The sequence below is a fragment of the Propithecus coquereli genome, unplaced genomic scaffold (assembly GCF_000956105.1).
Source record: "Propithecus coquereli isolate 6110/MARCELLA unplaced genomic scaffold, Pcoq_1.0 Scaffold158, whole genome shotgun sequence".
Lineage (NCBI taxonomy): Eukaryota > Metazoa > Chordata > Mammalia > Primates > Indriidae > Propithecus > Propithecus coquereli.
The window spans coordinates 2,923,770-2,943,551 of record NW_012140302.1 but is presented as its reverse complement, the minus strand read 5'-3'; the positions used below and the strand labels follow the sequence as shown (position 1 = coordinate 2,943,551).

Below are 19,782 nucleotides of genomic sequence, written 5' to 3'. Positions count from 1 at the left end.
CACGCTTGCAATCATTGCACTGGGATGCTCCCTCGCGCTTAGCACAGGAGTGGACACCATAGTTCCCAGGTAGAGAGACCCAGGCGATGGCTCCCTGGGTCTCAGAGAGATGGGGGTTCTTGGGGCCACGTCTGAGTTTTCCCCGGAGCCTGACTGTGGATCCCTGTCTGTCTCCTCCAGCCTGCATACCTTCCTTGCCTTCCACCCCTAAGTTTACAATCTCCAAGAAAAGGTGGGACCTCTGTCCCCAAGTAGGGTGCAGGGCCTAGAAATAGCTTTTCTGTGAGCTCAAGGCTGCTGGAGGGATAGAGGAGCTCGAGGGCCGGGCTCCCCACCCAAGCGTAAAAGTGCATTTTGTTGACTGGAGCCCGAGTGAAACGGGTGAGGAAGGGACATCAATAGCAGCCCCTTTCCCAGTGGTCCCCACAGAATGCTGCTGCTCTGCTTCCAGCACCGTCGCCTGCCCACGCCCCTGCTGCCACAGCCACCACCCCTCTCCTCCACAGCCAGCTTCAGAAGAATTTCCCAAACCATCTCAGGGCTCCAGCTCCAGCCCAGCAGGCTGGCCTGGCCACGTGCAGGCCTGGGCCCCAGCAGGAAGAAGTCCATCGCAGAAGGCAGCACAGGTGGCTGGGGTGGAGGGGAGGTGGCTAGGGCCAGGCCCCTGGACTCTGCCCCCTACCTGGCATTTCCAGAAGTTGTTCTCCATGTTCTAGCCCTGTCTCTCTCTCTCTTGCTGCACCTGCAGCCCAGAGTTAGTCTGAGGACTTCCTTCTGGCCATGTGCAAGGGAGTGGAACTCAAACCAAGCTCCAGCCTGATGTCACCACTCCCCCAGCGACTCCAGACCCCATACTTAAAAAGTTGAATTTGTTTCCTTGACTCTGGCACCAAATTGCTTCCATCCCTCAGACCCCAAATAGGCGTCCTTTATACCAGGCACTGTCCCTATTCCTTCCAGTCACTCCCTGAGCTGAGCACACCGTATTCATGGTGGGCGGAGGGCGCAGGGGCCTGAGCAGGGTCCCTGAGGGAGGGGCTGGGGCAGCTGCCGGCACTGGCCCGGGTTCACGCTGCAGGGCTCTAGGAAGCAGCGAGCTGCCCTGGCTGCTCTCCAGATGGTGACTCACGGCCCTGCCGAGCCTACTAGCTGCAGAGCGCCCATCCTGCTGCATCCCAGCCTGGTGAGGGGTCAGCGGGGACCCCAAAGCAGCTCCAGCTCGGTCCTCAGAATCCGACCTTCCCAAGGCGGGAGGTGGATGGGGTCCACCAGCTTGGGAGATCCACATGTGGCAGCCACCTCGCCGACCCTTCCTGACCCCATCGGGCCACCTTGAGACGACGGCCAGGAACCTGCGGCCTCAAGGCCACCTGTGGCCCTCCAGATCCCTGAGTGTGACCCCTCGACAAATCCAAACTTCACAGAACAAATCCCTTCATTAAAGGATTTGTTCTGTAAAGTCTGGATTCAGTCAAAAGGCTGCACTCAAGGACCCAGAAGGTCATGTGTGGCCCTGAGGCCTCAGGTCCCCCACTTTGGTCCTAAGTGACCGTTACCATGCAGTGCCCCAGGGCACAACAGGGCAGAAGGGGGAGGGAAAGGACAGGAAAGAGGGAAAAGGGGAGATCCAGAGTGTTTTAAAGAGTGATTTTCTTTACATTGAGGGAGAATTTATCAGCATACCAATCACTTTGACCACTTCTCTCGTCCTTTCGGAGCAGGGCGGGCTGTTTGACCTCTCTTGGCCTCAGTTTTCTCATTTCATCTGTGAAATGGCAATGACGATGGTCCCGCCTCGCAGGGTTGCTGCGGAGAGGCAGGGTTAACATAGAAGGCCAACATGAAAGGCTAGCCAAGTGCCGGCATGTCCTGAGCTGTCAGCAACACCCTCTTGTGCCATCGTGTGATGCCATCATGTGATGCGGGGAGGGCAAGTGCCCCAGACCCCAGTCAGCAGACAGGGAAGTGACGCTCGGTGATTTCCAAGAGTAGTAAATATCAGGGACAAGAACTGGGCTCACCCGACTGAGAAATCAGGGCTGTGGGCTCTGCACCACCACCACGACGCCTCTCTTTGTTGACCACCGCCATGGGAGGGACAGTCCCGGTACCTGCTCCGTGTCGGACACCCCTAGCCTAGGGTTTGCATCCTAAGTGTTTGGAAGGCAAAACCCAAGTCATTTGAGCAGCCACTCCAGCTGCCTCTGGATCAGCCAACAACAGACACAGTCTGGCTTTGCAAGGGGGTTGCCCCCCTCAGGGAGCAAGGACCATACAACCCTGCACGTGGGCTTCCTGCAGAGTCCTTCTGGGATACAACTGTAGAGAGGGAAGTTTGCCTCTGTGGGCTCAGCCTCATCTGCCCCTTGGCCCCTAGACGTCCCATTTGCATGTGCCCTCCCTGACCCTCCTCAACACCTGCCCTGGGGCTGGGGCAGGCAGTGTGGGACCTGGGAACCATGCAGTACACACACCTGGCTTGAATCCCAACCCTGCCCCTTAAAGCCACTGGACCTCTCTGATCGCATTGGTAGGAACGGGGTGAAAAAGAGACAAAACCACTCCTGAGGGCTGATGTGGCACATCCCCCTCTGGATCAGAGGTCCCTGGGAGCCTTCATTCACATGGTGTGGGCCTTACTGAAAAGCTAGGTGTTACGCCTGCCAGGCCCGGGATAAAGGAGTAAGGCCCAGGTGGGTCACAGCCTCTAGTTATGGATGGATGAGAAGAGTTGGGGGTGGTGGGGGTTCCTCGATATCCTTGGATTCACTGTCCCTCCCTCGTGGCTCCTCTGCCTGGGGATTTCCTAATCCGTGGCTTAAGGGGTGGTTCATGGCTGAGTCCTGCCCCTGCCAGGGATTGGGAAGAGAACCAGCTCCTCCTCCCCTACCCCACAGGTGGGGCTGAGACTGGGGGGAGGGTCCCCTGGGAACCTAACCTGTCACCACCCAGGACAAGTCCCTGCACACTCCTGCCCGACTGGGCTGGCCCCATACCCCCCCTTCCTGCCCCAGGGCCAGTAGAAGGGCCTCTGATTTGCTAGGGAAGGCATTTCAGCCCAGGGAGCAAACACTTAGTGAGTACCTACTGTGTGCTGGGCACACAGAGAGAGGAAGTTGGACAAGACTTCTATATACGTGAGACTCACAGAGTGGTGGGGGTGGCAGACAACCCCAACAGGGCACTGTCCTGCTAAAACAGGAGAACAAGACAACGTAGGGGCCTAGACCTGCCTGGCTGCCACTGCACAAGCCTGGGGGTTTCAGGGGAGGTGGGGCTGGGAAAAGAATGATGTCATTGTTTTCCCCTGAACCTTTTCCTTGCGGCTGGATTCCTGGGGCCTCCTATAGAGGCCTAACCTAGGGCAGGGGACAGAAAGCTGCTCTACTTCTAGCCTGAATATTCCAGCTAGAAGGTGTCTTCTCTTATAGCCCAATCCTTGTGTTTTTTGTTTGAGGAAACTGACAGCCCAGAGAGGGCAGATGACTTGCTCAGGGTTACACAGTAAGTTCAGTACAGAGCTAGGAGTAGAAGCCTACCCTCCTAACTCCCTGCCTGTTGTTCCTTCTGCCTCACCGTAGACAAAATTACCCACATGCCCACACACCAGGACTAGGACGGTGCCAGCAGCACTCCCTGGGCTTCGGCTCTGGGCCATTGTGTGTGTGTGCCATCTAGACAGGTGTGCTGGAGAGTGTGACGTGTGTGTGAGCGGGGCCACGGTCCAGGTCCTCCTGCCAGGTGGGCCACTTTTTGAATCCTTCTGATGGCTGTAGACTGCCCTCCCAGCCAGGTCACCTTGGAGGTAGCGCTCTCAGAGCAGACTGAGCAAGAGGAAGGAGGAGAAACCCTCCAAAGCATGGGTTCTACTGATCAGTGTCACTCGGGTCTAATCCTGCCCCGAGGACAGCGCACCCTGTGATAATAGCCAATCCTTATAAGCGCTTGCTATGTGCCAGGCTCTGTCTTAAGTATTAACTTATTTATCCTCATGGGAACCTTAAGAGGTAGGCACTATTGCTATTTTCATTTTAGAGACAAGGCAAACAGAGCAGGGAGGCAGAGCATCTCTGCCACGCCGTGGTGGGGCCCTGGGTGCTGCCTCTCGCTGGGGTGGGACCGAAGTGAGCAGGCTAACGGCCGAATCCCGCAGGTGCCTGTGTCAGTGGCCATGATGTCGCCGCAGATGCTCACCCCGCAGCAGATGCAGCAGATTCTGTCCCCGCCGCAGCTGCAGGCCCTGCTCCAGCAGCAGCAAGCCCTCATGCTCCAGCAGGTGAGTCCAGCCTGGTACAGACAGCCTGGGACAGACAGCCTGGTCCCTCCTCTGCCCAGCCCCCCTCTCCCGGGCTGTTTACCACCACTGAGGGCCAGTGCTGGGAGAAACCTGAGGGACTGCTCAGGCCAGACTGATCTGCATTCCTGCAGGACAGCTGGGAGAGGTCAGAGGTCAGGCCTCTCCCAGCAGCCCTGCCCCCACAATACTCCCAGCACGCCCTCCCTGCTGCCAGCCCCACTCTTGTCTGCTGAACTCCAGGGAAGGGCAAAGTACTGGAACACCCTGGCACCTTGTCCCCTCGACCTACTCAGGAGATCACCAAGAGCAGGGGCTTCAGAGCTGTGGGATGAGCCTCCCCCTCCCTCTGCACCCGGCCCTGCTCAGGGACCCTCAGGGCTGACTGGGGAGAGAAATGAAACTGGCCCCAAGAGCCCACATGGGACAGGGCTGGGGTGGTTGTGGGGGTCCACAGTCCCCGGCTGGTGGTAATCCACTCCCACCCCTACCTTCCACCCCCAGCTGCAGGAATACTACAAGAAACAGCAAGAGCAGCTCCACCTGCAGCTCCTCACCCAGCAGCAAGCTGGCAAGCAGCAACCCAAAGAGGTGAGAGGGCTCCCGCAGCCCCCACGACAGCCAGCATCCCCTACAGCCCGTCACCCAGCCCCAGCCCCTCCTGGCCAGAGGCTGGGAGTCCAGAAGTGGTCTGGAGGGAATTGCCTTGTGGGAGCAGTAGGAAAATCAGCAAAAAGCTGGGGGAGGGGATGGGGGGGAGCAGTGCCGGGGGATGAGGATGGCAGCTCACTTGGGTACCTCCATCTCCCCGGCATTCTTTCTCTCCTCGCCTTGTGTTGTCCCTGTGCACGTGCGTGTGGACACTTACGTGTGTGTTGTCATCAGTATGTGATGTCTGATGGTCCACGCTCACGTCCAGCTACCTCGTGGCCATGCAGTCTTCCTGCCCACTTGTCCCTTAGTGACCCAGCATTCAGCCCTCCACACCTGCCCTGAGACTCTTAGTCCTTCAGCAAACTGCCTGCCCCACCTCAGCAGCGCCAGCTTCTGCCCCGCCTTGTAGTGTCTCTCCGAGCCCCTCCACCACCTTACCCACAAGGATTCTCCCAGAGCTCCCAGCCTGCGCCCCTGCCCCATCTGAGCTCCCATGCCAGGCCCCTCCCCCGGGCCCCATTCATGTGTCCCCCTCCTGCTGCCCACGCCACAGCCCTGCGTCCTAACTTGCCTCTTCCCAGACGGCTGCCCTGCAGCCCAGGCCTTCCCTCGAACTCTCAGTCTTCCCTTCCGCTGGCTTGTAATTGGTGTGTTACCTGCCTGCAGGTGTCTAGGCTGGGTTTATGCTCTTGTCACCTTATTGAAGAGCCAGCCCCTTACCCCACCCCTGGGCAGGCAGAAAGAGACGTCCCTGCCTCCCAAACACCCCGGATATGCTTGGCTCCCAGGGCTCAGAAAGACTTGCTGACAGCCTGACTTGTCAGTGCCTGCGTGAGTGGGGGAGGGGTCGGGCGAGCGACCTGGCGAGTGCAGGGCGCCTGGGCAGTGGTGATGACTGTGCCCTGAGCCTGGGTCGCAGTGCGTCCATCAGGCTCCTTGATTCTCTTTATCTAAAAAGCAAGAGAGGAGATGAGCTGGAGGGCGGGGGGAGAAAACTCCCTCCCCAGAGCAAAAGGGGGGCACCCTGGGCGTGTGGGAAGGGTGCCCTCCAGGCGGGAGTGGCCCCCAGAATCTGACAGGCTCATCGATCATTGTGATGAGCCCCCCAGGCGCACACAGGCGCACACAGCTGCGGCGGGAGCTGGAGCTGAAGCGGCGGGAGGAGGCAGGCGGGAGGAGGGAGGGCGTAGTGCTGCGTGTCTGGGTCTGGCTGTGTGTGTTTGCGCGCGTGCGTGCGTGCATGCGTGTGTTTACTGCGAGGAGGCATGCAGCCCTATGGAAGCTGGGCCGGGAGCAGAGACGCGGCAGCTACAGACGCCACAACGACAGCTCCAGGGGCTGACAGGCCCTGGGAGGGGGTGGCTGCAGGGTGGGGGCCAGATGGCATGCCTGAGGCTGACGGCACCCCTCTCTGCTCGCCCCCTCGGGCCCCCCACCAGGCACTGGGGAACAAGCAGCTGGCCTTCCAGCAGCAGCTCCTGCAAATGCAACAGTTGCAGCAGCAGCACCTGCTCAACCTGCAGAGGCAGGGGCTGGTCAGCCTGCAGCCCAACCAGGCCTCGGGGCCCCTCCAGACCCTCCCACAAGGTGAGCATCTGCCACCCCTCCCCTCCCAGACCCAGGCCCTCAGCCTTCTCTGCACCTGCGAGCTGGCAGCCCCTGCTCCCAGGGGTGAGGTGGAAGGCCGAGTGTGTTCCTGGGGCCCTGCCAGCCTCCTCGGTCTCTCCCGCAGCAGCCGTGTGCCCGACGGACCTGCCCCAGCTGTGGAAGGGCGAAGGTACCCCCGGGCAGCCTGCCGAGGACAGCGTCAAGCAGGAGGGGCTGGACCTCACTGGCACAGCTGCCACCGCTACCTCGTTCGCCGCTCCCCCCAAGGTCTCACCCCCGCTCTCCCACCATACCCTGCCCAACGGACAGCCCACTGTGCTCACATCTCGGAGAGACAGGTACCGGGCCCAGGCTGGGAGGGGGCGGAAGATCCCTGCCTGAGGGCAGACCTGGACCTGGAGGGGTGGTACCCATTGTGGGGACTGGGAGGAAGGGGCTGGAGCTCAGGGACCCGAAGGTCCACCCCCCTCCCAGGGCACACAGTTGTGCCTAGGCCCTGGGAACCCTGTGTCGGGCAGAAACATCACCAGCAGGGGGACTGGTGCTGAGCTGAGCCCAGGGCTGCTGCGGTCTTCAGGGTCTCTGACCACCTCCCTCCTGCCCTCCCAGCTCCTCCCACGAGGAGACCCCTGGCTCCCACCCGCTGTATGGACATGGGGAGTGCAAGTGGCCAGGCTGCGAGACCCTGTGTGAAGACCTGGGCCAGTTCATCAAGTAGGTGTCACCACAGCCCCTCCCCTAGCAGCCTTCCCCTCAGGGCCTCCCCCGAGCCTGCTGCCCATCTTGCCCTCCTGGGGCCTCAGTCCCCAGCTTATCCCTGGTCACCCGCCTCCACCCTGTCTGTACTCTCAGGTCCCCGTCCTCCCCACCCATCTCCAGAACAGGTGGGGGACAGGAGGAAAAGGAGAGGACAGATATGAGCATTTCTCCACCCACCACCCTCCCTAGCTCCCCTCCAGAGGTAGCCCAGGAGAGTGACGACCGAGTGACGGGAGGGCCTGCGGACAGGCGGGCGGGAGGCAGACAGGCGGCTGGCAGCAGGCGGCCAGCTGCCACAGCCGTGCCAGGCTCTGTCACTGACTGATTAACTCCACCGTCTCCCAGACCCTTGCAGCATCAGGGTCAAACAAATTGTTTTCACGCTTCGTCAGAGGTTTACTTAATTAGTTCATTTGCAATTAGATCTCTCTGTAGCTGGGATTTTAGCAAAGACATCAAAGGAAGCTGATGAGAAGGGAGAAGCCTTCCTCCCTTGCCCCCTTTTTCCACCTCTTTCTCTCCTTTGTATCTGTCTGTCTGCTCTTCAGGCTGTGGGCGGGATTAGAGGCTGGGCTGGGAGGGTGGTGACAGAGGGGAAAACCCCAGCCAATTTCTCTCCTCCCGTCTCCTTGAAGACACCTCAACACAGAGCACGCCCTGGACGACCGCAGCACGGCCCAGTGCCGGGTGCAGATGCAGGTGGTGCAGCAGCTGGAGATCCAGGTGTGGCCCGGAGGAGGATGCTGGGGAGGGACACAGTGGCTCAGCCCCTGCCCGCGCACAGCACTGACTTTCTAGGAGGGCTCTGGGGGGGTCTCAAGGTAGGGTCCTATGGTCAAAGCCACCATCTTATGCTTTCTAGGTCCTAATTACCATGGTTGTGAGGTGAGGACAGCTGGCTTCTGAGGGGTACCCAAGGTTGGGGCGTCTCTGCTGGGAGGTCCAGAAGAGACTCACGCTACATAGAAACAACAAAAATGATATTAACAGCTAACATGTCAAGCACTTCTTTGTGCTGTACTAAATCTATTTAGCTCAAGGAGTCCTCGCAACCTTCTGTGGTGGATACCCTTATTGTCCCCATTTTACAGATGGAGCACACGGAGGCACGGAGAGCTAAAGTAATAACTTGCCTGTGGTCACTCGGCTCGTGAGTGGCAGAGCCGGGATTAGAACCCTGGTGGTCTGGCTCTCAGGCTATGCTCTGTAACAGCCCATCAGTCAGCCAGTCGATACTCACCCATTTCCTTCGGGCTCTAAGCAGAGCGCCCTGCCGGGAGGGGGGAGTCATGAAAGACCTATTGAATTTATGAATGGGGCGAGTGAGTCATTCATCCGTTCCTGCATCGCCATTCAGTCTGCGAGTGCCACTGCTCTAGGCACGGCGGTCGGTGTCGCTCAGCCACAGCCTCTGCCCCCCTCAGGGAGGACAGGCGTGTGCTGTTAGGAAGGAGGCCCCCCATTGTAGAGGCGGCGAGGGTCTGGAGCCTGGACACACAGGAAGGCTCTGACAGTCATGGTCCGGAGGGCTTCATGGAGCTGGCGGCCTGGGCCCTGGCCTTGAGGGCGTGGAGGGGCCAGAGGGAGCTGGGATGCTGCGGCGTGGAGCCAGTCGGGTTGGAGCGAGGGCTTTCTGTGGAGTCCGGTGGAGGAGGGTGGGATGCGAGGAAGGGGAGCCAATGCCGCTCAGGGCCGGCCTCCTGCTCACCTCCTGCCTCTGCACCCTCACAGCTCGCCAAGGAGAGTGAGCGGCTGCAGGCCATGATGGCCCACCTGCACATGCGGCCCTCCGAGCCCAAGCCCTTCAGCCAGCCGGTGAGTGACGCTCCCCTCCCTGCCTCCCAGCACCTCTCCACAAGCCCCGACCCTCAGGACCCCTGCCCTGGGTGCTGGTCTCAGCACCCTCCCTGTCGCTCACAGCTGAACCCGGTTCCTGGCTCTTCATTCTCTTAGGTGACCGTCTCTGCAGCAGACTCCTTCCCAGATGGCCTTGTGCACCCCCCAACCTCGGCCGCTGCCCCTGTCACCCCCCTACGGCCCCCTGGCCTCAACTCTGCCTCCCTACACAGCGGGGGCCCTGCCCGCCGGAGAAGCAGCGACAAGTTCTGCTCCCCCATCTCCTCAGGTGAGGGCAGGCTGGGGTAGCAGGGCCGCCTCGGAGAGGGGTGGTTTCCCTAGGCTGGGCCTCCCCATCTGGCCCCCTGGTCCTCTGCCTGTCTCCCCCAGAGCTGGCGCAGAATCACGAGTTCTACAAGAACGCCGACGTCAGGCCCCCCTTCACCTACGCCTCCCTCATCCGCCAGGTGAGCACCAAAGGTGGAGCAGGGTGGGGAACGGCACATAGGCTGAACCCTAGCCCGGGGCCGGCCCGCAGGTGGGTCCTGGGGCCAGGGACCCCTTGTCCTCTCCCTCCACACCTGTGTCTTCTTTCTCTGCTGTCCAGGCTCTCCCGCAGGCCTCGGCTCAGTCGGCCTGCTGCTCACATTGCCGTGTCTCTGGGACACAGCTGCTTCTCACCGCTGCGTCATTCACGTGCGCATTCATGTTCGCACTCCCATGAGAGCCACCCCCTCTCTCACTCACACACATGCACACCTGCACCTCTGCCTCGTGTCCTCAGTGTTCACGTGATAGTCACACTCACACAGGAGCAGACGTTTACGCCTGTGTCCTCTCTGATGCTGCCCGACGGGCACGCACACCTTCACACACATTCTCACACACCGTCCCAGGCTTAGAGTGCCCTTTGCCAACATCAGGATAAATTCCAAACAGCCTCCGCCCTGTGGACATCTCCGTCCCAGGAACACTGCTTCCATCCTCACTGTCAGTGCAGAGCGGGGCACCTGAAGCCATTTTCCCTCCACAAGCAGCATCTACGCTCCTTGCACCAGTGCACGGCGCTTGGAGGCGCGTGCCGCCGTTAGCCTCGGCCCGGCTCAGCAGCTTGCCCTTCTCTGGGCTGCAGGCACCCACCCACCCTCTCACCCGTGCATTCTGCAGTGGGTCTCCTGCTCACGCGCGAGCTGGGGCCAGACGCCAGGGAGGGAACCTGGGGGAGAGCACAGGGCTGCTGTGAGCCTTCGAGGCCCAGGCTGAGGCTCCCTTTGCTTTTCCTTGCCTGCAGGCCATCCTGGAAACCCCCGACAGGCAGCTGACCCTGAATGAGATCTATAACTGGTTCACTAGGATGTTCGCCTATTTCCGCAGGAACACCGCCACCTGGAAGGTGAGGCTGCCCCTTCCACCTCCCCCTGGGCCTTGGCCCTCTTTGGTCATCTCCACACCCCGTTGAGACCACGGCTGCCTAATAATTAGTTCCCTAAACAACTAGCTCTGCAGAACTGGCTCCACCAGCGCCCAGCAGGGCTAGGTGCCTACCCCCACCTCCACCACAGCAGGATCTGTGGAATGTTCTATAGCTACCTCTTAATGACCCCTTCCTTCCAGCCTTGCTGCCTCTCTGGGAAGAAATCCTTCTCCAGGGTGCTCCCCTGTGGGCCCCAAAGACTCTAGCCCCATGAAGCAGGCCCTCCAGGAACTGGTTATGTCCAGGCTTGGAACGGAGGCTGGGATGAATTCACAGAGACCCCATGGTCCCGATACCTGGGCTGACAGTCCGTGTCCTGGAGCCAGAGTGGAGGATGTGCAAGCCCGGCACAGGGGTGGGCCTTGCACCTGGGCACGCACACGGGCTCTCGCTTCTCGCCCCAGCTCTGCCGTCAGCAGCAGAAAGATAATTGTCTCCATCCAATTAGTCATTTCAACACCTTCAGCCATAATTTTCCTGGGGGACCAGGAGCAGGCAAGAGGGGGACCCTAGAAAAATGGGACACAGAGATGTGGGCTAGAGCCCTAAGCCATTTATTTTTCTAGCCAAGATGGGTGTGTGCATGTGTGCACGCGCGCGCTCACGTGCACATGGCTGGGTGGGAAAGCAGTATCTAAATTGGGAGAGGGATGGGGGAAGGAGGAGAGACTTCGGCGCCCTGTGGGGAAGGCTAGACACCAGGGGAGGAGTCCCTAGCTCAGAACCTTAATTGCATCCCTGGCTCTTGAGTCCCCCTGCTGACCAGTGCAGGAACTACAGTTAAACAGGCTCCTTCCCCCAATGCCACCAGGTTTCAACAAGTGTTACTGAGGTCCTCTTCCCCACCAGCGCACAGGGCTGGGTGGGGTCTGCACCGAGCCCGGCCTTCTCTGCCCAGGAATGTACTGAGAACAGCAGGAGGGACTGCTTCGTGACTTGTGACCTTCCACATCCCCATACCCCGTTCCCAAAGCTTGGGAGAGGCTGTTGGGCTGGGACAGCTGCTGTGATTGGCTGTGAGTGATGTCATTTCCTGCCAACCAGAGTCCTGACCTCTTTCTGAGCCAGCAGGGCCTTCTTGGGGCCGTCTGGTCCACTCTTCAACCTCTAGACCAGTTCAGACACCAGGTTTTATAAATGGTTGAGGGATCATTATGATTATTATCTAACGTTTACTTCAACAATGCATTTGAATCCTTTGCCTTTAGGGGTGGCAATGTAGAGCCTCATTTCCATAAGACAACCTCCTCCTTGGGGGCAGAGTACCACTCACCCACCTACCCTCCTTTCTTCTTCGTGCTTACCCGCCCTGGCCCACTGCAGTTTTCTACTTCTCTCTTCTCTTGAGATTAGGAGGAGCTGGTTTAGGTGACTTCCTTAAACCACTCAATGACCATCACGAAGCCACCTCCCTCAATATTCCAACCCTGGCACCTTTGACTGGTTGTCCAGCCTTGGTCATCTCTGTAGGGTGTCTCTCTCTCCTAGTTCTTTACCTCCATCTCCCCTCACCTAGTCCAGGTCCCAGTAAGAAGATGGCTGAGCTGGAGACAGTGAATGGCCAAGAGGGTGACCTTCCCAGTTAGCAATGCTCTGCTGTAGACTCCACCGCCTGGGGGCGCTGCATGTGTCCTCACTGCACAGCAGAATCCATCTCAGCTTGAGGTCCACTCTGACCTTCAGGTTTTTTTCAGCCACGCTTCATTCATATTACTTGGGAAATAGGTCCCATCTACATTCAACTCTGTTTCCCTCTACCTCTACTTTCCTCCCATTCAGCTGCTCCTTAGGTCGCTCTTCCTCTCTTAAATTATTTTGGCTTCCTTCTTTCCCTCTTTCTTCACACTTTCTGGCCCCCACCCTGTGATGCTGCCTACCCAGACCAGGGCAGAAGGGTTGGGAGCGGGTGTGGGCCAGGCCAGCTGCCGTTCATCCAGGGACAGAGCTGCCATCTGCCAGGCTGATGGTCCTGTCTGGCCCTCCCCCTGTGTCCATCCCCTCCCAAGGCCCATGTTGTGGGCCCGTCCTTTTGTTTACGCGGCCCCCACCAGACCCCTTAAATTGCCGTTAATGTTTCAGCGTAACGAATTAGTCTCTCATCACGAATCAGGCTTCGAAATGAGGGAAAAAAGCCCCGGTGAGGCCATCCTCGGAAATTGGGGTCATTCTCATTTGCAAAGCGGAGGATCGGAGCCCCGTAATGCGGGCAAATTTATTCCGAGGCAGGAGCCCCGGCGTGATTAGGCCCTTTGTAATTATCGCTCCAAGAGATTCCACTCCAGCCGCCCGCCTCCCTCGTGGATTAGCAAGCGAGTCGGAAAAATACACAGGATTTAATTAGAGGCAAATTAAAATTGGTAATGAAATCGGGCCAGTTGCAAGTGGCAAGAGTTGGAAGGGAGAGAGGGAGAGGGGATCTCCAGGGGCACAGGCTGCCCGCCCTGCCCGCTTTCTTCCCCGTTTAGAAATGTAAAGAGGAGACAAGGATGGGATGAGGCGGGAGAGGCTGAGGGAGGACAGGTAGCAGGGACGGTGGGGGGACAGTGAAGCTCGGAGAGGTGGGTGCGGGGGCAGGGCTGAGGGACATGGAGGGGGCAAGGGAAGGCTCCCATGGGGGGGTGGAAGTGGGCCAAGCTCCACCCCCACCCAAGTGTCCTATAAACCAGATGACCCCAATTCTTGAAGTTATCCTGCCAGGAGGAGGTGGGAGTGACAAGGTGACTTATCCTCTTTTTCTCCTTTCAGCTGTAAACCCACAACCTCCTTTCTCCCAGTTTATTTCAACAAGTATATATTAGGCCTCTACTGTATACCTCGTGCTCTCAATAAATAAGCTGTCTGTTCTAAGCTAAAGCTCAAAGCCACAGCTCCCGGATTCCCAGGGGCCGGTGAGGGTAGCAGTGAGGGCTCGTAAGTTATTTCCCAAACTCTTAAAAGCTTAGTGGAAATTGCGCACACACCTGAGATGAGGTGTCCCCGGCTCACTGAGGTGCCAGGGCTCAAATATGATCTAATACTGATCAGAAGCCCTGAGGAACAGCCGTGTGTGTCTTTGATTGGTGAAGATGGTGAATCAGGTTATTACTAACTAGACATCGTTGAGTTGGTAGAACTTTCCAAAATGTGGCAGGGAGAGGGGGCAGATAATAAAATGGGTCAGTCATTGGTGGGGAAGAGGCTGAAGGTCCTGGCTTCCTTCCCTCTGGCAGGGTCTCCCCCCAGCCCAGCCCCACCCTCTGCTCAGGCTGCTACTGCATGGGAGATGGGGCCGGATGAGGACTCTCCTGTGTGTGCTCGCCCTAGGGGTGAGTGAGCGCCTCTGATCCCCTCCTCCCTGCACCCGCAGAACGCCGTGCGACACAACCTCAGCCTGCACAAGTGCTTCGTCCGCGTGGAGAACGTCAAGGGTGCTGTGTGGACCGTGGACGAGCGGGAGTATCAGAAGCGGAGACCGCCAAAGATGACGGGGTGCGTGGGTGCAGCCCTGCCGGGTGCACCAGGGTACCCGTGTGCGCCAAAGCCTTCCCAGTTGGGGGAGGGCGGGGGTGTGGGGAGAAAGGAAGTGGAAGAGCCTAGTGCTTGGGGACGGGGGCTGGAAACTGGAAGTGGCAGATGATCAGAAGGCCGACGCTTATGTCTTGTTCTGTCCTTACTGGGACTGAAGGAAGGGGCAAGGGGGACCTGGTGCCAGAGAGACAGGCCACAGCAGCCATGGCCAGAGCTGGGACACAGATGCCGGCCAGCAGGCTGCAAAGGGGCTGCCACCCCAGGGCCCCCGCTTTCCCCAGCTCACCAGGATGAGCCGACCTCTGACGCCCCTGGGCCCCACCTCTCCGTTTTACAGAGAGGAGGCCCAGAGAGGTCAAGGGGCTGGCGGGAAGCCACGTAGCAGATTAGTGGCAGAGCTGGGTCGAGGACCAGGTGTCTCCCCTCGCCCCCAGGTCCTTTGCGCTCCACTGGGCCACACGGCATTTTAAATGGAAACTGAAGGACCCAGGCAGGGTCAAAAGCTCCCTTTTGGCTTCCATGTAGCACCATGGCCTTCCCCTCCCCAGACACCCTAACCCAGGTGCTCGCTGGTCTGTGCCTCTCGGCCAGAGGCCCTAGGTAAGGAGAGAGAAGTCTGAAGCCAGTTAGATATCTCTGCGGTGCCTGTTGCCCTCAAATATTCCTTCTCCCCAGCCAAGAGCTTTCACACCCAGGCAGTGGCGGGAGGCTGGGGCAGGGTGGGGGCCTGGAAAATGGAAGGGAAGCCATCCCTATGGAGTCACCTCAGGGGCCAGTCCCCATAGGAGGTGTTGTCACGTCTCATTACTGACTTGAAATCAAAAGACCTGAGTTCAAATTGCACCTCTGCTCCTCCCCGGCCTTGCTCAGCCCCTGCGAGAGGCCCTGCGAGGGGCCCTCCCTGTGGAAGAGGCACGGCCTTGAGCCCTTGAGCCGTTGCCTCTCCTGCCCGGCTCCCGCACACCTCCAGTGCGGGAAAGCATCTTGTGTGAGCACGGCACGGGCTGCGCACGTGGCGTGTCACGTGTCCTCGAATTCAGGATGGCAGGCAAGCGTGGATTTTGCAGTAGTGGAACCGTTGAGGCCATCCATGGCTCAGACCCTGCCGAACGCTGGGAAATCTAGACGAGAGGGAGGAAATGCTGGGGGCGGCCTGGTGGGCCGACTGCCAGTCGGTGGGATCCTGGCTCCCCCTTGCCAAGCCAAGATGTTGGAGGGGGTCCCAGGGTCCCCGTGAGGCTCAGCACCGTCTCCTGGGAAGGGGCCAGGCCAATGTGAGGATAGGGTAAGATCAAGCACACACACAACTCGGCAGATGGTGGCCGATCCATCCTGCTCTGGCCTCCCAGGACGATGATGGGACAGTCCCCAGCCCAGCACAGGCCTAGTTAGGTCGAGAGATGCAAGGGGCTGAGGGAACGAGTGAGCAGAAGACTCCTTCTCTCCCCCAGGAGCCCCACCCTGGTCAAGAACATGATCTCGGGCCTCAGCTACGGAGCACTTAATGCCAGCTACCAGGTGACTGGGTCCCAGCCCACCTTGCTTTCCTGCCAACAGGGCCCGCCTCATAGAAGAGACCCTCCCTACTCTCCCCTGCAGAGGGCCATGAGAGGAGGGAAGGATGGAGAGGGGGTGAAGACCACTCTGGGTTTCCAAAACCATCCTGCAGTCCATCCTCCATCTCTGGTTTCCAGGCTGGGTTGGGGCAAGGGCCAGGCTGAGGGAGGGAGGTTGGCTACCCAATAGCATCCCCTTTCCTGGCTTGTCAATCTGGGGGTTCTCTGTCCTTGGAAGAGGGGATAAGCCAGGCCCAGGTGCGAGGAAAGCTGGGAGGTAGGAGGTCAGGGTCAGAGTTCCTGCCTCTGGAGGTGCGCTGTGTTCAGAAGGCTGGGTCTGGGCTTGGGGGGCTGCGAGACGGACACACAGGAGGCTCTCTAGGGCTCGGGAAGGACAGCACTTGACTGGGGCCACCCCTGCGCCCCTCCAGGCCGCCCTGGCCGAGAGCAGCTTCCCCCTCCTCAACAGCCCTGGCGTGCTGAACCCCGGCTCTGCCAGCAGCCTCCTGCCCCTCAGCCATGACGACGTGGGCGCCCCCGTGGAGCCGCTGCCCAGCAACGGCAGCAGCAGCCCGCCTCGCCTCTCCCCACCCCAGTACAGGTGAGCACGGAGCACGGACCCTGCCCCTCCCCCTCCTGCACCCCCACTGCGCGGCAGGGACACCCCTCCTCCTTCTCCCTTTCCGCTCTCTTCTCCCCTCCTCTTCCCACTGTCTCCTTTTCTCTCCTTCTTTTTATCTTTCCTCCTCCCCTCTGCTCCCTTTTCTCTTCCCCCACCCAAGGCAGTCTCTGCCCCAACGTCCTCTTTCTTCGGAGAGAGCCCTGGGGGAGATCAGACCTGGGGCATGTGAGACCGGGGAGGGGCTGCGGACATCCCACTGTGCCCCCCGAGTTCTGGGTGAGTTTTGGGGGTGGGGCAGAGGGGACCAGGGTGGGCCCCCGGTGCCCACGCCACCCCTTTGACCCAGCCACCAGGTGCAGGTGAAAGAGGAGCCGGCTGAGGCGGAGGAAGACAGGCAGCCCGCGCCCTCCCTGGGCCCCCCCAACCCCAGCGCCGTGGGGCCTCCGGAAGACAGGGACCTGGAAGAGGAGCTGCCCGGAGAAGAACTGTCCTAAGGGCTTGTCTGGCGGGCAGGGCAGGGGTGTGACCCCTCCCTCCTGGACCCGGGCCCACCTGTCCCACTCCACAGCCCCTCCCAAGCCTCAAGGCACTTCCGGGACTCAGATGGGGGAGGCCTGGGCCAGCAAGTCCCCAGGTGACCCGACTGACAAACACTTGGGGGCAGGGACGGTCCTCACCCCTAGGGGACACAAAACCCCTGGTCTGGGACCAGTAAAGGACACGTAAAGGACACGGAGGGCCCAGAGCCCTCCTCAGACCCTCCCCCACATCTGAATACCGCCTCCCCCAACCACCAGCAGCATCAGGGCCCTCCTCCCCCACCAGCTCCCCCTACAGGGCCCCTCAGCGCCACGGAGACCCGGAGACCCGCAGGCGGGGCTAAGTCACCCCTCTCAAACCCGGGGCCCCTTGCACCTGGCTCTGGCAGTGTTTTCTGGCCAGAGGCCCCCACTTCCCTAATTCGTGCTCCCTTCCGCCGCCTTTTCCGTACTGTGAAGAAATAACTCCCCACCCGACTCCTACCCCGGCCTGGGAGGGGAACCGAAGTTTCAGGCCACCTGGCTCCAGCCCCTGCCCCCAACCGGAGATGGGACCCAGGATGAACTGGGCCCCCGCCCCCACCCCCCCATTAGCTGGGTGCTCCTCCAGCCACCCCCACGCCAGGGAGCACAGGAAGAGGCCCAGCGCCCACCTTGTCCACAGAGGTCTGTGCCAGGTGGGCTTCTGCAGGGGGAGCCGAGCTGCCCCTGAGGCCGGAGGTGGCGCTGGACTGCCAGGAAGCACGGGGACAGGCGAGGCGGGAGCCCAGCTTCAGGCCACCCCTGCCTGCAGGTCCCCGCCGCAGTCTCCTCTCACCTGCCCTCAGCACCTCTTCCCTGTCCCCCAGTTAAACGGATGACCAAAGACCTTTCTTATGCCGGAAGCAAAAACCAAAACTTTTTGTTGGCTTTTTCCTTTGTCGCCTCCCCAGCATTGCTCTCCCAGCCCTCCACCCAGCCCCAGGCTGGAAGCCCTCCCTCCACTTAAGTTATTGTTTTAAACCAAAGTTTACAGTGTCTGTTGGTGGCCAAAACCCTCTCCCTGCACCCCTCCTCTGCCCCACCCCGAGGACCCTGGGGCTCAGTGGAGGTGGGGGCCCTGCTTCCCTCCCCTCTGCTCCCGGCCAGCCTGGGCAAGGGGACGGGGCTGAGGGGAGGAGGTGGCTCTCTCACAAAGCCCTTGACCCCAACCCTGGGCTGCTTCCTGGGGGGCCTCCAGACCCCTCTCTAGGACCAAGTCCCCCAATGTGCTGGGAGTGGGGATTCCAGCCAAAGAGCTGGAAAAAGACTCTCCACAGACCCCCTATGGGGGACCCCAACTCAAGGCCAAGGACTGGGTGTGTCGGATGCTCGTAACACCCCACCTGGCCCCTTTGCTGAGAAGACTCCTTGGACATTTCCCAAGAACCCCACATACCCCCCTCACAAGCCGCCCTCCTGAGAGGCAGGGGGCCCTCCGCCCCCTCCCCATGTACTCCCTACCTGTGTTCCGTTTGACCAGCACAGAAATATTAAACGTCCTCTATTCACTGGGCCCTGTGTGTGTCACCAAGGGGACAGAGGGGAGCATTGAGGCTGAAAGATTGCTGTAGAGTCCGGTTGGGGCCCCAGGGCAGCGGGGGCTGGGGGGGTTCTGCGAGTGCATGAGGGGGCTGAACAAACAGGTGCGTGAGCTCAGGGCCCTCTTCCCGTTCCTCAGTTCTCCTGTCCCGACCCCCTTAAACCAGGTCTCCCCATTGCTTTCTTCCGAGGGCCCAGCCCCAGTTCTTTCACTGGTTTGAAGTCCGAGTTCCCGCCAGGGAGGTTCCAGCCAGGCAGGCAGTCTGCTCCGGGGCTGGGAGGACCCCCTGCCGCGGGGCTTCTCACCTTGGCAGCCAGCCTTGAGACACCCACCCTGGGGCCCATCATCCAGGTCTTCGCGGGGGCCCCCGGGTAGACGTGTGTGCCCCTGCCCTGCGTGGGGACGGCATCCTGGCTCGGTAGGGCTCTTAGTGGATGCACACACACCCACGTGGCGCACGTGAGGGGACGGGGACCCTGGTGGGCTCAATCCCGGAAACGGGATTATTCAGATGAGGAAGGAAAGGAGGCGGGTCCTCAGACCTGGCGGCCTGTCATCCCACTTGGAATCCCGGCCCCGCCCTGCTGCCCTCCTCTGCGGAGCCCCTCCCGCCCTCTCAGGCCCCGGGGCCGCGGTCACCTTCCAGACACTCCCTCCTCCAGGGCGGGTGGGGGCTCCAGGCCTCTGTCCCTAAGGGCAGGGCCCAGCAGTGTGTGCATTAGCGGGGTGAGGGAGGGGAGTGTGTTGAGAAAACAGCACTGAAATCGATGATCCCACAAATCACAAAACCGCTGGAACTTTCCAGAAGCCAAATTTGAGGGGAAGGTGGGGCAGGAAAGGGGTAGGACCTGGAGAGTCTTCGCTGACTTCTCTCCCTACTCTGAGGCCTTTTGGCCTTTTCTGCTGTCACGTTCCTCTCCGTCCCTCCCTCACCCTCCCCGCTTTCTCTCTCTCTCACCCCCATCCGCTCTGCCTCCCTTCCCCGCCCTGCCCTACGCCTCCGGGCACCTGTGCAGAGCCTGCAGTGATTTCCTGTCGCCCATGGTACCTCGGGAGGGGGGCTCAGCTTGGGGTCTCAGGGTCCCCTGGCCCAGCCTATATGAAGGAGCGCTGCTGTGTGCGTCATCTGCCTCTGGGGGGCTGCGGGGCCCCGCACAGTACAGCTAGCGGCGTGTCATTTTCTCTGCAACATAAGAAACGAGTACCCCTGACAGCTGCGGCCACTTCCCCTCCCAGCCGCGACCCACCAGCCCCCTGGAAAGCCCCAGAGAACCCAGAGGTGCCGGCTGCCATGCTCCCAGCCCCTCACTTCGCCCCTAGAAGAGGATGGTCTGTTCTGCAGTCGGAAGGCAGGGGCGTTCTCCTACACCAG

At 60.4% G+C, this 19,782-nt stretch overlaps 1 protein-coding gene across 1 annotated transcript in view; it reads left to right on the top strand.

Annotated features, from left to right (window-relative positions):
- The window catches only part of FOXP4 (forkhead box P4), a 31,258-nt gene extending 13,932 nt beyond the window's left edge, over positions 1 to 17,326 (top strand). The window contains exons 3-16 of the mRNA XM_012640812.1: positions 4,154 to 4,276; positions 4,799 to 4,885; positions 6,388 to 6,535; positions 6,681 to 6,894; positions 7,166 to 7,270; positions 7,951 to 8,038; positions 9,047 to 9,130; positions 9,269 to 9,440; positions 9,542 to 9,618; positions 10,443 to 10,544; positions 13,972 to 14,093; positions 15,584 to 15,650; positions 16,120 to 16,289; positions 16,657 to 17,326. Of these exons, the coding sequence (XP_012496266.1) occupies positions 4,154 to 4,276; positions 4,799 to 4,885; positions 6,388 to 6,535; positions 6,681 to 6,894; positions 7,166 to 7,270; positions 7,951 to 8,038; positions 9,047 to 9,130; positions 9,269 to 9,440; positions 9,542 to 9,618; positions 10,443 to 10,544; positions 13,972 to 14,093; positions 15,584 to 15,650; positions 16,120 to 16,289; positions 16,657 to 16,804 (1,707 nt within the window). The 3' untranslated portion in view covers positions 16,805 to 17,326. The remainder of the gene's footprint in view (positions 1 to 4,153; positions 4,277 to 4,798; positions 4,886 to 6,387; positions 6,536 to 6,680; positions 6,895 to 7,165; positions 7,271 to 7,950; positions 8,039 to 9,046; positions 9,131 to 9,268; positions 9,441 to 9,541; positions 9,619 to 10,442; positions 10,545 to 13,971; positions 14,094 to 15,583; positions 15,651 to 16,119; positions 16,290 to 16,656) is intronic.
- The last annotated feature ends 2,456 nt before the right edge of the window (positions 17,327 to 19,782 follow it).